Here is a 15,139-nt window from a genome sequence, read left to right as displayed (position 1 = left end):
TGCCAGGGCCTGATGGATTTACCATTGCAATGTTTCAGGATTGTTGGGATGTGATCAAGGAGGACTTAGTGAGGGTGTTTGCAGAGTTTCGCAAAAGCGGGATTATCAATCAAAGCACTAATGCCTCTTTCATTGTTCTTTTGCCCAAAAAAATCTAGACAAAGAAAATCTTAGACTTTAGACCTATAAGCTTGATCACTTGTCTCTATAAGATAATAGGCCAAAGTTTTATCATGGCAATTAAGAGGGGTTCTACATGAAACTATCCATTCTACTCAAGGTGCTTTTGTTCAGGGGAGACAAATTTTAGACGTAGTTCTTATAGCCAATGAGATAGTGGATGAGAAAAGATGATCAGGGGAGGAAGGAGTTGTCTTCAAAATTGACTTTGAAAAGACTTATGACCATGTGAGTTGGGATTTTTTGGATCATGTGTTGGAGAAGAATGGGTTTAGTCCTAGATGGAGGACCTAGATGAGAGGCTATTTGTCTACGGTCTCTTATGCAGTTCTAGTGAATGGAAATGCTAAAGGGTGGGTCAAGGCAACTAGAGGATTAAGACAAGGTGACCCTCTATCCCCTTTTCTGTTTACTATCGTCGCAGATGTGTTGAGTAGGATGTTGTTGAGAGCAGAGGAAAGAAGTTTGTTGGAGGGTTTCAGGGTAGGTAGGAATAGAACAAGGGTGTCCCATCTGCAATTCGCAGATGATACCATTTTCTTTTCTAACACTTGTGCGGAAGATCTGCAAACTCTCAAGAGTTTATTGTTGGCAAATTTCTGGGATTAAGGTCAATCTTGACAAGAGTAATCTTTTTGGCATCAACCTTGATCAGAATCATCTTTCTAGGTTGGCCTTGATGCTTGATTGCAAGGCTTCTGATTGGCCTATACTCTACCCGGGTCTTCCTTTAGGAGGGAATTCAAAGGCTTGTGGCTTTTGAGATCCAGTGATCGAGAGAATCTCGCGGAGATTAGATGGGTGACAAAAGACTTACTTATCTTTTGGAGGTAGGATAACTCTTATCCATTCATGCCTTTCCCACATTCCTAGCTACTTTCTCTCCTTGTTTAAGATTCCCGCTTCAGTGATTGCAAAAATTGAGAGATTACAAAGGGATTTCCTATGGTTAGGGGTTGGGGAAGGTAAAAGAGATCATCGCTTTTGAGATCTAGTGATCGAGAGAATCTCGCGGAGATTAGATGGGTGACAAAAGACTTACACTCTTTTGGAGGTAGGATAACTCTTATCCATTCATGCCTTTCCCATATTCTTAGCTACTTTCTCTCCTTGTTTAAGATTCCCGCTTTAGTGATTGCAAAAATTGAGAGATTGCAAAGGGATTTCGTATGGTTAGGGGTTGGGGAAGGTAAAAGAGATCATTTTGTTAGTTGGGATGTAGTGTGTAATCCGAAGGTAAAAGGGGGATTGAGATTTGGGAAGATTTTTCTAAGAAATCTCGCTCTCTTAGGGAAATGGTTGTGGAGGTATCCTAGGGAGAGTTCAACTCTATGGCATCAGGTCATTTTAAGCATTTATGGGACACATTCCAATGGTTGGGATGCCAACACTATAATTAGATGGTCACATCGTTATCCTTGGAAGACTATTGCACAAGTCTTTTAGGATTTTTCCAAGTATACTCGGATTGTGGTAGGAGATGGGGAAAGAATTCGCTTTTGGGAAGACTTGTGGTAGGGGGACCGACCTTTGGAGTTCCAATATCCAAGACTATTTAGAGTAGTCATGGATAAAAATATTCCTAAATCTTCAATTCTCGGTTCTGCTCGCCCCTTTTCTTGGAACTTTAATTTTCGTTGTAATCTTTCCGATTCTGAGATAGAAGATTTAGAAAGCCTCATGCGGTCACTTGATTGTTTGCATTTATCCCCATCGGTTTCAGATGCAAGATCCTGATCTTTATCTTCTTCAGGGCTATTTACAGTTAAGTCTTTTTTTCTAGCCTTGTCCCACTTTTCCGATTCATCTCCAGTTTTCCCTACTAAGTTTGTATGGAATTCTCAAGTCCCTTTTAAAGTCAAGTCCTTTGTCTGGTTAGTGACACAAAAGAAGGTAAATACTAATGACTTGCTACAATTGAGAAGACCCTACAAAGCTCTTAGTCCCGACATTTGTAAGTTGTGTATGAAGCATGGAGAATCAGCAAATCATCTTTTCCTACATTGTTCTTTGACGATGGGGTTGTGGCATAGATTATTTTAGTTAGCCAAGATGGATTGGGTTCCCATGAGAAGCATCTCCGACATGATGTCTATCAATTATAAAGGTTTTGGATTTTCCAAGAGAGGGATAGTTTTGTGGCAAACTGCGTGCATTGCTTTAATTTGGGTTGTGTGGCAGGAAAGAAATGCGAGGATATTTGAGGATAAAGCAAGGAATTTAGAGAATCTTTGGGATTCCATTCACTTCCTTGCTTCTCTTTGGGCTTTTTGTTCCATAGTTTTTAAGGGCATTCCCCTTAATGTGTTACAACTAGATTGACTAGCAGTGTGTAGCTCCAATGGGATGGTTTAGCCTAGAGAGTTTGTTTGTTTTTACATTGTAGCTTCTTGTTTTTGTATTCTTGTTGTTTAGTTTTTCTTTGGTGGGAGGATTCCTTATCCTTCTCTTGTACTTCTTATTTCTATCAATATATCTCTTTCTCGTTTCCTATCAAAAAAAAAAAAAATATATTAAGTGTTTTGTGTAAACATATTGATGTTAGTTTTGACTATCAATGCATTATAAATGTGTGATGTTTATTATCTTTTCAGTTGGCAATTTATAATCCAATTGGATCATGGGCCCTTTTTTTTTTTTAACATGATCATAGATTCTCATGCATCTATTTTCTTTCTTTTATTTTTCATGGGCTCTGCTCACTTTCTTTAGTTATTTCATTATGTCAAAAGTCAGAGAGGGTCACTTGATTCTGAAATTCTATTTTGTTTTGATCCATATAAAACCATCAACCAGATACAAACAAAAACTATAAAAGAAAAAAATGAAAGAGATGAAACAAGAAGAGAGGAAATAAGTTGATTTAAAGAGAGACAAGGGTTATAAAAGCCTAAAGCACCACTTTGTGGTTGGAAAAAAGGGTATGTGTGCCTACTTTCATTTAAAATAGAATTTGTCAAAACTTCTGGCCAAAGACTATTGAGAACTATTTATTAGTGTTTACCTAAAACAAGTTCCAATCCTGACCTTTAAGTTGTTTGAATCTTTGACATTTGAATATAACTGCCAGATGTGTGGGGTTTTGCTGATTTTGGGCAAAACTATTTGATTGAGGTACTGGGATGTCTTAAGATATGAATTTTCTACTACAAATTCCAGAAATTCAAATGCCTTATTTGGTTCTTGATTCATGAAGTTGCTTTTACACTTACTTTCTTTGCATCATTTGTGGAGACACACATCCTCATAAAATGAAGAAACAACCCTTCATGTCTCAAAACCATGGTGATGACATTTCAACAAGTCCTTGAACCTATCCTCACATTTATAAAAAGTTTCTTTTTCTTTGAGACAAAAATTAGGAATCTATCTCCTCAACAAAATGGTTTTTAAAGTGGAGAAAAATCTATTTGAAAAGGCTATTTGTATTTCATGCCAAGAATCGATACTCCTAGCTCTCAATGAATTTAACTATTGTTTAGCTCTTCCTTTTAAAGAAAATGAGAACAATTTGAGCTTCAAAATCTACAGGCTACAATTTCATTCTCTGAATGTAGAAAAGACTTCTTCAAATTTCAGTAAATGGTCATAAGGATTTATACCCTCCATGCCATAAAACTGGGATGGCAACTGGACCATTTAAGGCCTTACATTCACAGCTGGTGCATTGTATGGAAACTCTGTACAGGAAGGAGCACTGACTTTGAGTGGTTGAAAGTAATTTTTAAGTCCCAAAATGCTGATTATTTTGGTTCATGTCTTCATTTATGACACTGCCATGGACACTTCTCTGTTCTTGAGGAATAAGGTTGCATTATCACTCACACTTCTTTCCATGTTTTCAAAATTAAGGGCTTTGGTATAGTGGTTCAGGCAGGAGAATGAGCTTGCAGAATTCGATTTCTCACTAGTCCACCAACTGGATCTCATGACCAACCTAACATATAATGCTATTTTTGTACTATAACTGTAGAATTCAATAACAAAACTAAAAATAAGCAAATAAAAGAAAACATAGAGATTTAACACAAATAAAATGGAGAATAGGTAAAATTATGCTTACAGTGCCATCCAGCCACTGCAAATACACACCCAAAAAACAATAACCTTCTGATTGAGGCTTAGTCCCTGGCAATGGCGCTGGAAATTGCTTGCTTGCCTGGTTTGTATATTGTTCAGATGTTGAGCACCCTAAGCACAAGGACTTCAAATTTTGTAGTACCCAATGAGCATTGGGTGTCGAATCACAAGGATTAGGGCTAATCTAAAGGACTAAAGAAAAGAATGGGTAAACTAGGATGGGAATGGAGTTGGTAGAGAAAGATGTATCCAAAACAATGGTTGGTAAGATTGTTGAGTTGAGAATTTAACTAAAACCAGTAAATGAAAATACACCAAGAGTTGAGATCTGCTGAGATCTTCCACTCCCTTGCTTCAAAGCTTCCTTCTTCAACCAGATGCTTTTGGTCCAAGGTTCATCACCTAAAAGCTACACCATTGAAGACACTTCATCTTCTAGATTGAAATTCATAACATGAATTTACTTAATAAGGAAAAAAAAAGAACAAAAAAGAGAGAAGAAAACAAAGAAACAGACATGTTCCATGCCACTTGCACTTTGGAAGGCATGTTCCGAGTGTTCAGGCCTAATTAAATGTGCCTTGTTTAGTATAGCAAAGTGTTACTTGTGTTCTTGTTTTTTTCTTTTTCTTTTTCTCTGTGCTCAAGTGCAACTTTAGAACACCAGCCTTATTGATTTATTTGTCTTGAGGGCATTGAATGGGTTATATTAGCAGTTTGATAGATGACTTGTTTCACTACCATCTAATATTTTTTTGTCATTTTGGAAGAGCTGCAGATCATTGGTTTAAGGAGGCAAAAGAGAGACATACAACTCTAAATGCAATTATATATGGGAATATAATATATGCTCATTGGTGCGTATTGTCAATTTATTTGGTTAATATTTCTTTACTTGGTCATTATGTCATGCTTATGGGTGATAGGAATTTAATTTTTAGGTTGATCATTTCTTTCTTGGTAACTACATGTATGAATGCTTGTCTTCATATGTACATGCATGTGTCTGCATTAATTTATAGATTATTGTAGCAAATAAATTTATGAGGAATTCACTGAAAGTACAAGAAGTTACAGGATTATTTATTGCATTTTTAGTTTTGTGTCTATTGTTTCTGCTCATGTGGTTTAATTAATGTATGCCTATAAATCTCCTTTCATCTTTGTTGATGGAGTGTTTGAGAAAATCCCTCAGACTAAAGAATAAATTCTTCCTTCACACAAAATTTAGGAGAGACATTATGAACCATTCTGACTAGAAGAAGTTATAAGATTATTTATTGCATTTTTAGTTTTGAGTCTATTGTTTCTGCTCATGTGGTTTAATTAATGTACGCTTATAAATCTCCTTTCATCTTTGTTGATTGAGTGTTTGAGAGAATCCCTCAGACTAAAGAATAAATTCTTCACACAAAATTTAGGAGAGACATTATGAACCATTCTGACTGCTAGACTGATGCACCTACTTGAGAAAACTGCTTGATTGTCAAGAAGATACAATCCATCTCCTTTAATGATAGACTGCCAATCTTCTGCCACATGATGAAAACTTGGAAAATAGTAAATACAGTGTTAGTTATAAAGCTAGAATCTTCTACTATATCAGTGTTGATTGGATTCTGGTCTGTATGGTTGTTTTAAGCACGTAATCTGATTTTTGCATTATAGATAATCCTGGTCCTATGAGGATTGGCCATGTCACCAGGGTTTCTGATGGTAACATGTTCAAAGTGTTCTCCAAGTCAGCTGGTTTTGAATGGACCATTGAGGCTGGAGTTATAGCTTTGATGGATGGCTTGGTTGGGGCATCTGCTTTAGTCTCCACCACATGCAATTGGAATGTGATTTGGCTGTGTTTTCTCTTTGATATCTGATGAAAACTGAAAAGCTATTATAGCTACTATCCAAGTAGACTACAACCAAGGCACTCCAAACACCGTCGAAGCCAAGATTTCTTAAGGAAAAATCTAGGAAAAACCCTTTGCATAAGCTGAAACCAGAAAGTTTTGGTTAATCACTTATATATATATATTTTTTTTGGATAATCATCAAAAGTCCTTACAATAAGCAAGTTCTTTCCTTTTATAATGATAACCCTCAACTATTTTCTGAAGGTTTCCAAGATACAATTAGTAGCCTTTAATAACAAAAAATTGACTTTTGACTTCTAATTTAATAACAAACTTTTCCCATGCAAACCTTTGATATTTTCAAACTTGCCATAAATTGTTTATTAATGACTGTGTCATTCTCTCCTCCTTGGAAGAAGCTCGTCCTCGAGTTTGGTGTTGTTGGAAACCTCTTTAACACTCTCACCAGTGTACGAATATAAATCTAAAATGTTGAATGTTGAATCTATTCCTATATGTTTTGGAAGATCTACCACATAAGTATTCTCTCCAATCTTCTTGATGATTTTGTAGGGTAGGGTCCTATCTTTCTTTTACTTGGCTTGGAATAAGAGTTTGTTGAAAATCTTTCTTTGCATAGGTATACCATCACCATGTTGGCCTCTTGAAAGCTTTGGCTGCACCTCTTCTGATCTGCATATTTCTTATACTTTGCATTCTACTCCTCAATCTTCAATCTGATTTCTTCGTGCAGTTTTTTCATTAGGTCAACCATGTTTTCACCCTTTAAGCTATTTCTTCCCATTTTTGGTAAAGGAGCTAAATCATAAAGATGCATCGACTGCTTCCCATAAACAACTTCAGAAAGACTTTTGCTTGTAGTTCTATTCTTGGAATAGTAATAGGCAAATTCTGCTTGTGCAACCACAGCTTCCCATTGCTTAGGATTTTCTCCAACCAGGCACCTCAATAAATCGCCCAACCTTCTATTGACAACCTTAGTTTGTCCATCTGTTTGAGGGTGATAGGAAGTACTATACTGCAGCCTGGTTCCAAACTTCTTTCATAAAGTGCTCCAAAAATGAGGGAGAAACTTGGATTTTCGAGATGAGATGATTGATTTTGGAACTCCATGCAATTGCACAACCTCTCTAAAATAGAGATTTGCTATATTTGATGCATCCATAGTCTTCTTGCAACAAATGAAATGAGCCATTTTGAAAATCTGTCAACCACTACAAAGATGGAACCCATTCCTTATTGACTTCTAGGTAATCCCACCACAAAGTCCATACTTACATCTTCCCATGGAGTTGTAGGAATTGGTAGTGGAGTAGACAGACTTGTATTTTGAACTTTTCCTTTTGATTCTTGGCATGTTTGACACCTTTTAACAAATTTGTAAACATCCTTCCTCATTTTTGGCCAAAAAACTCCTGTTCAACCATACCATGCGTTTTTATCTTGCCTAAAATGTCCTCCTAAGCCTCCACCATGCATGTCTTGAATGCTCTTTTCCCTCAAAGACCAATTTGGAACACAAAGTTGATTCCCTTTGAATAGGAGGCCATCATGCAACAAATACTTTCCTGGTTGGCCCATTAATACAATCCTTCCAAATTGAACCAAAGAAAGGGTCACCAGGATAAAGATCTTTAAAGGAATCGAAACCCTTAATAGTAGCAGTCATACTAGTCAACAACAAACTTTTTCAAGTAATTGCACCTGCCACTTTGTTACTTGCTCCAAACTTGTGCTTTATCACAAATGTGAATCGTTGCAAGTAAGAAACCCAATGGCCATGCCTGGTTAACTTTTGCTAGCTCTTGAGAGGCTTTAATGCTCCCAATGCTTAAGAGCCTGAATGATGGCATAAATTTTTTTATCATAAGTGTTGTATCTCCTTCTCGTGTCATTTAATTTTTCGCTGTAAAATTACACATGCCTGCCTTCTTGACTCAAAACAGCTCCAATCCCAATTCTAGAAGCATCACACTTTACTTCAAAGACCCTTTTAAAATCTAGCAGCACTAGTATCGGGGCTGAGCTGAGCATCTCTTTAATCATTTGAAAACTTTCTTCAGCTTGTTCTGCCCATTGAAACCTCCCTTTCTTCATGCTATCAATTAGAGGAGCAATTATGGTGCTGAAATTCTTGATGAAGCGTCTATAAAATGAGGCTAGACCATGAAAACTACGCACTTCTCCCACTGTTTTTGGTATTAGTCAGCTTCTAATTGCTTCAACCTTACTATCATCAACTTTTATTCCTTTAGCACTAACTATACATCCCAAAAACAACAAAGAATCAGTGAAAAATCTGCACTTCTTCTTATTGGCATGAAGCTTTTCTCTTTTGAGAAGTTCTTATACTTCGTTCAGGTGTTGCAAATGAGAGTCCTTGGGTGGGCTACAAATAAGTATCTCATCAAAAAACACCACCACAAACTTTCCAATGAATGGCTTCAGAATTTAATTCATCAAACACATAAATGTACTGGGTGCATTTGACAAACCAAAAGGCATCACAGTCTATTCATAAAGCCTATGCTTAGTTTTGAAAGCTGTTTTCCACTCATCACCTTCCCGGATCCTAATTTGGTGATAGCCACTTTTAAGATCAATTTTAGAAAATATCTTTGCTTCATGTAACATATCCAGAATATCATCTAGTCTTGGGATTGGGTATTGATATTTTATCGTTATCCGATTTATTGCCCGACTAGTGATGCACATTATCCACGTACCATCTTTCTTTGGAGTTAATAGCGCTGGAACTGCACATGGACTCATTGATTCCCTTATGTATCCCTTCACAGCAACTCTTCCACTTGTCTTTGAAGTTCTTCATGTTCTTTTGGAGGCATTCTGTAATGTGGTAGGCTAGCTCCTGGTACTAGATCAATATGCAATCCACTTGGTGGCTCTATAGGAAATACCTCTAAATTTTTTTCCAGCAATGACTTTGCTTCATTAGAAACATCTTGCTGGTGTTCTGAGACTTTCTTTTGCCAACATAAAAAAGGCAACTCCATTAGCTTCAAACTCATTTAAAAATCATTGAATAGTTACACAAAATTGTTCTTGTTCAACCTTAAACTTAACAAACTCTTCTTCTTTCATTGGGGCAAGTACTACCTTAAGCCCATTTTTGTAGAAAACATAAACATTCTTCTCTCCATGGTAGACAGTTTTATTGTCAAATTGCTATGGCCTTCCAAGTAACAAATGGCAGACTTCCATTTCCACCGCATCACATAGAAACCTATTTGAATACTTTTTCCCAATTGAGAAGGGAACAAGACACTACTGCACTACTTCTACTTCACCTCCTTTCTTGAACCAAGCAATTCATTATGGCTTTGGGTGTGGTAGCACTTCCAAGTTGAACTTCATCACCATTTCTTTAGAAACAAGATTTTCACAATTCACCCTTCAATAATAACATTGCAAAGCCTCCCATGTGAAGAATATCTAGTTTTAAAAATATTGTTTCTCCACCAATCGCTTTTTGATACTTTTGGAGTTAACATGGAACATCCATCTTATCACTAAATTTGGTAGATCATGGTCTTCATACGTGACTTAATCTTCTGTGAATTCCAGCAGCCCTCCATAGGGTGGTAATTTATGCAATTTTTGTTGTGAGCTCATGCAAGAGAAAGCTTCAACTTGGCTGGGATCCCTAGAAATCTTAGATCAGCCACATTTTTCACATTTCTATGAAATTGTTTAAAGCTTTTGGGAACAGGCTCTAGATGTGCAGAAATTTGATTTGAAGATATCAGAAAGGATACTAGACTTCATTGATATAGACATTAGTGCCATATGACTAATAATTGGAAGGACCAGTTAAACCTGCTTTGCTTTTGTTCTTGATTGATCCCAGTGATTCCTTTTTACTTGTTAGATGCTTATGGTTAAAAGACAGAATATGAAATGAAAGAGGGCAGGAGAAGAAGAAAAAGTTTCAAGGGAATATCAAGAGAGATTAGGGTATATCATCAACCTATTTTGTGGAATGGAAATTTTGGTAGTTTCCTTACAACTAGCTGATGATGACCAGGTTGGGGATGATTTCTTATTCCAATCATGAATAAAGATACCAAGATCATCAGATCATTCAAGATGTTCATTTTGCATTTTTCTTTTTTGGTGGTTCTATTGTATGAGATCTATTTAAGATGATAATTTACCGTCATTTGGTATCTACTATGTGAAAATAAAAATAAAGAAAAAAAGCAAAAAACTAAGTGTTTGTTTGGATAGACTTTCTATCTTCTGTTTAAAATCAGAAACTTCTGTATAAAGTGGAACATCTTGTACAAAAAAAAATATAGATTTACCTCATATCTTTAAAAATCACTTCTAGAAATTTTAAACTTTGAGATAGTAAAATTTTTTTGATGCCTTGATTTTTTTTGAACAGTTTCTAAAACTATTACTTTTTCAAAGTAATTCTCTAAGATTTTTTGCATCTCGTATAAAATGTACTACCATTTTTAGATTTTAAAAACAGAAAACAGGAAGTTAATTAAAACAGACACTAAAATATTTATTTTTACTTTTGATCTGGCATGAGTGTTAAAATTATGTCATTCATTTAAATAATTGTTTTTATTTATTTTATGAAAAGTTTTATTTAGTGTTCTTCTTAGTCCATATAAGAATTAGAGAAGCAAAACATGCAGTCTAGAGGATAATAGATAAAGGATGTTTTCATATTTATACTTTAGGCCCAATTTGTATGTCTAGTCACATGCTTATGTGGAGTTCCCAATTCCTAGCCAACACCTAGAAGCCGAGCCTTTGTTTTGGTGGTGCATTTTTTGGTGTTTTTATGGAGAAAATTTTCCATATTGGTAAAATATGTCATCTAGAATTGCTTGCCTAAATCCTAATTAACAATTTTATTTTTTTAAAATTTCTAATATAAATTAAATTGTTTGCTGAGGTTTATTTTCCTTCTACCTCTTCTTTTTGTTTTGATTTTTGATTTTTGTTTCCTTTTTATTATTGGTTTCTTCATTATATTCTTTTGCCATTTTTATTTATATTTATTTATTTACTATTTTCTTAAAATGATCTATGTGAAATGAAATGTGCATGAGTGGACTTTTTTTTCTCAACTTTATGCTGTTTCTTCTTGGTAATGCAGCCAGGCCTGTAATATGTCTCAAGCTGAAGCCTTGGTGAGAGAGATGGAAGAAGAAGGCATTGATACTCCAATTGACATATATCATACCATGATGGATGGCTACACAATTATTGGAAATGAAGAGAAATGTCTAATTGTGTTTGACAGACTTAAGGTAAAAGCTTAATTGATGGAGTTTTTATTGTGTGAGCTTGCCTACAAATTCTACTTTTCTTTTTTCATAAATTTGAGAGAAGTTGAGTAGACAATCCTTTTGGCCACCATGGACTTTCAATATATTTTCATTAGTAGTATTTTCTATTTGCAGCAAGGAAGTTGTTTTATCTCAACACACATGAAACTTTGCAACTTTTGTCATTATCACTTTTTCTTTGCTAGTTGCTTACTATTTGACAATTACAGTTGGCTTTTGGCAAATTATTTTATCACCTAGTTAGATGAAGGATACCTAAATGTTTTAACTAAATTGAAAACTTCTGGCGAGGAAGGGTTTTAATCCAAGGTGGAGATTGTGGATTCAAGGTTGTTTATCATCTGTTAGTTTTATTGTTTTAGTGAATGGGTGTGCAAAGGTTGGGTAAAAGCTTCTAAAGGCTTAGGACAATGTAACCCTCTTTTCCTTTTCCTTGTCACCATTGTCCCTAATGTGTTGAGTAGATTGGTGTTGAGAGCTGAGGATTGTGGTTTGTTGAAGGGCTTTTTTTTGGGTAGAGATAGGACTAGGGTGACTCATTTTCAATGTGTCAATGATATTTTTTCTCTAGAACCAACCTGAGTTATTCTTATTATAACTTCTCTCTTAGAATGCAGAGTCTTTGATTGACCCTTAACTTATTTGATTCTCCCATTGTTGGGTGAACCTTAGAGCTGTTTCATTCTTGGACCCAATGCTAGATAAAATTTCTTGTTGTTTGGATAGTTGAAAGAAAGTTTATTTTGTCCTTCAAGTGTATAATAACTCTTATGAATTCCTGCTTATCTGTTGTCCTCACTTATTTTCTTTTTGCCTTTCAGATGCTTGTAAACATGGCTACTAGCATTGAGAGATTGCAGTGGGATTTTCTTTGTTTAGGATTTGGGGAATTGAGAGGCTACCTCATTAAATGGTAGTATGTGTGTGAACCAAAAATAAATGGAGGTTTGGGGTTTGGTAGGATCTCTTTGAGGGATAGAGCCCTTTTGAGAAAGTGGTTGCAGAGTTTTCTTAGGGAGAGAAATGATTTATGACATAAGGACATCTTAAGTGATATAGGTCACACTTTAATGTTTGGATGTCAACATTGTAGTTCGGTGATTGTAACAATGTTCTTAGAAGGCTATTGCTCAAGTTTTTTTAGATTTCTCCTCTTGTTTCTTTGTGGGAAGTGGTACAAAAATTCATTTTTAGGAGAACATACGGTTGTGTGACTAACCTCTCAAACGTCAATTTCCAAATCGTTTCACGTTTTTGAGGAATAAAGGCTTTCTTGTTTTTTTTGTTCTTGTTCCTTTCTCTACCTCTTGATCTAGGAATTTTTCCATCAGAACATTTCCGATTTAGAAATTAAGGAGCTAACAATCTTCCTTTCCTCCTTATTGTGTGTACCTTTCACCTTCTTTCCTATATTTAAGGGTTTGGTCATTGACACCTTTGAGACTTCTCTTAGTAAACCATTCTTTTAGAGCTCTAATAATTTCTCCTATCTTGACTCATTTTGCTCTTGTCCAATTAATTTGGAATCCAAAAGCTCCACTTAAGATTAAGGCTTTTGTATGGTTTGTGTCTAATAAGAAGATTAGTACCAAGAATATGCTTTAGGTGAGGAGGCCTTACAAATCTCTTAGCCTAGAACAGTATGTTATGTGCTTGGTAGTAGTGAATCAATTGATCATCTCTTGCTTCATTACCCTATTGCATAGGGACTTCGATAGAGACTATTGGGTCTTGCAAAGATTGATTAGGTGCCTCCTAGATGTATAGTAGGTATGCTAAATAATCTTTTTGGGGGCTTTGGCAGTCAACTTTAAGGTAGTTCTTTGGTGAGTGGCCATGATGCGAACCTCAATCGACACGCTTTGAGACCCAACAAACAGTATTGGAATAATTGCCCAAGAAAGCTAAAATACATATTTTTGATAGAACCCTGACTCAACGTTTATAAGTGAAATGCGAACCAAAAGTATAAGTAACAGACCTTGACCCAATGATTACAATGGAATCATGAACCGAAGGTATTAAGTTTGAACGCCACAAAGAAGAATCCCTGATAAGTTCACAGTTCTTGAAGAACCAAAAGAAGAGTAAAGCCTCACCTTTTCTGATTTTTTATTCAATCAAATTATCCCCTATTACAATGAGTGCGTGCTATTTATATGTCATGAAAAAAACTTACTAAATATTAAAGCCCTAAACTAAAAAAGGTACTAAATATTAAAATCCTAAATAAAGGTTGATTCGGTCTGAAATTAGCAGATCCAAAATAGGAAAATAGCTAAAAAACGTTCTAAATAATAAAAGCCTAAAATTAAGGTAGATTTGGCTTGAATTAGAAGCTTTAGAATAGGAAATAACTGATATGAAGCTGGAAAGTCAATCAGTCATTAATCCATGCCATAAATCACGCCCAATCAAGCCAGATTAGCCCTCAATAGCTTGGATTAAATTTATTACACCTTCATCTTCCTTTGGGCCAACTTGGAATGTCTTGCATTAGAATCAGCCCAAATCTCTTGAATTAGCCCATTAAGTGCTTCTTTGATCTTCTTAGATCTTGCTTTAGTAATAGGCCCAACTGGAACATGCAATGGATCCTTGAATGCTTGTTGATTCTCATCAGGCCATCTTATCCTTGATATGGTTTTCATGTCTAGAGAGAAATGTTAGGATCCTTGTGAAGGGATGGCGCTCCATGAAGGCTATTAAGATTTGGTTTACTTCTCCTCCTTTTGGGCTTCTATCACTCATCCTTTTCTAGGTACTCCTTTGAATTCTCTATTGCCAGATTGGGAAAAATATTTAATACTTTTAAGAGATTGATCATAGAGGAAGATTATGCTTGATTAAACCTCCTCCGATAGGTTCAGTAAAGTTAAATTTTGATGGGTGCTCTTTGGATAATCTTGTGTAATTAGATATAGGAGGTGTGATTAGAGATCATTTGGGTATAGTATTAAGAGCTTACTCTAATCTTGTTGGAATGAGGTCAGCTATCAAGGTAAGGATATTGGTATTACTGGAATGTTTGTTGCAAGTTAAAAACTTTGTCTATTCAACTTAAATGTAGAGGGAGATTTTTTTGTTTTTCTCTCTTAGGTTTCTATTAGGGAGAGAGGCTCATGGAAGTTTGATAGTTGGCTTTGCAAAATTAGAGATATGTTAGTGAAGTGGAATTATCCTATTGGATTTCTCTCTCGGCCAATCAAGCTGCTGAGCATTCAGCCAAGCAAGGAGCAAAAAACTTGGTTTGTTTTGTTGGAGACTTCTGTCCTCCCTAAGTCGATATAGTTTTGTTAGTGTGTGTACATTGCTTTATTATTTTTATTTATTTATTTTGCTTATATTCTGTATATGGAGTTTTAGCTTTCATGGAGTAGTATATGTTTCTACTTTCTTTTGATCAATCGTACGCATGGAAAGGGTTGCTCATTGATTGTTCTTCCTATTTAACATTCAATGAGATGAATATGCTTGTTTCTGATACATGTAGAGGGAGGGAGCTGACAGCTAGAAAATGGAAGTTTACAACAAGAAAAAAGATGATATGGGTAACATTTGTAATACACTACCATGATATGGTAAAGAAATTCTGATGGAAGCCTATAGTACTTTTATGATTTGTTGCAAAACACTGCTATAGGTTACAACAGTACATGGCTCAAGCACACTGACAAG

At 35.6% G+C, this 15,139-nt stretch overlaps 1 protein-coding gene across 1 annotated transcript in view; it reads left to right on the top strand.

Moving 5' to 3' along the window:
- LOC117928986 (pentatricopeptide repeat-containing protein At5g04810, chloroplastic) overlaps positions 1-15,139 on the top strand; it is a 39,806-nt gene that overhangs the window by 10,706 nt on the left and 13,961 nt on the right. Inside the window, exons 4-5 of the mRNA XM_034849157.1 lie at positions 5,031-5,117; positions 11,269-11,422. Of these exons, the coding sequence (XP_034705048.1) occupies positions 5,031-5,117; positions 11,269-11,422 (241 nt within the window). The remainder of the gene's footprint in view (positions 1-5,030; positions 5,118-11,268; positions 11,423-15,139) is intronic.

Source organism: Vitis riparia, chromosome 13, assembly GCF_004353265.1.
Source record: "Vitis riparia cultivar Riparia Gloire de Montpellier isolate 1030 chromosome 13, EGFV_Vit.rip_1.0, whole genome shotgun sequence".
Lineage (NCBI taxonomy): Eukaryota > Viridiplantae > Streptophyta > Magnoliopsida > Vitales > Vitaceae > Vitis > Vitis riparia.
This window is presented reverse-complemented; position numbering and strand designations above follow the sequence as displayed.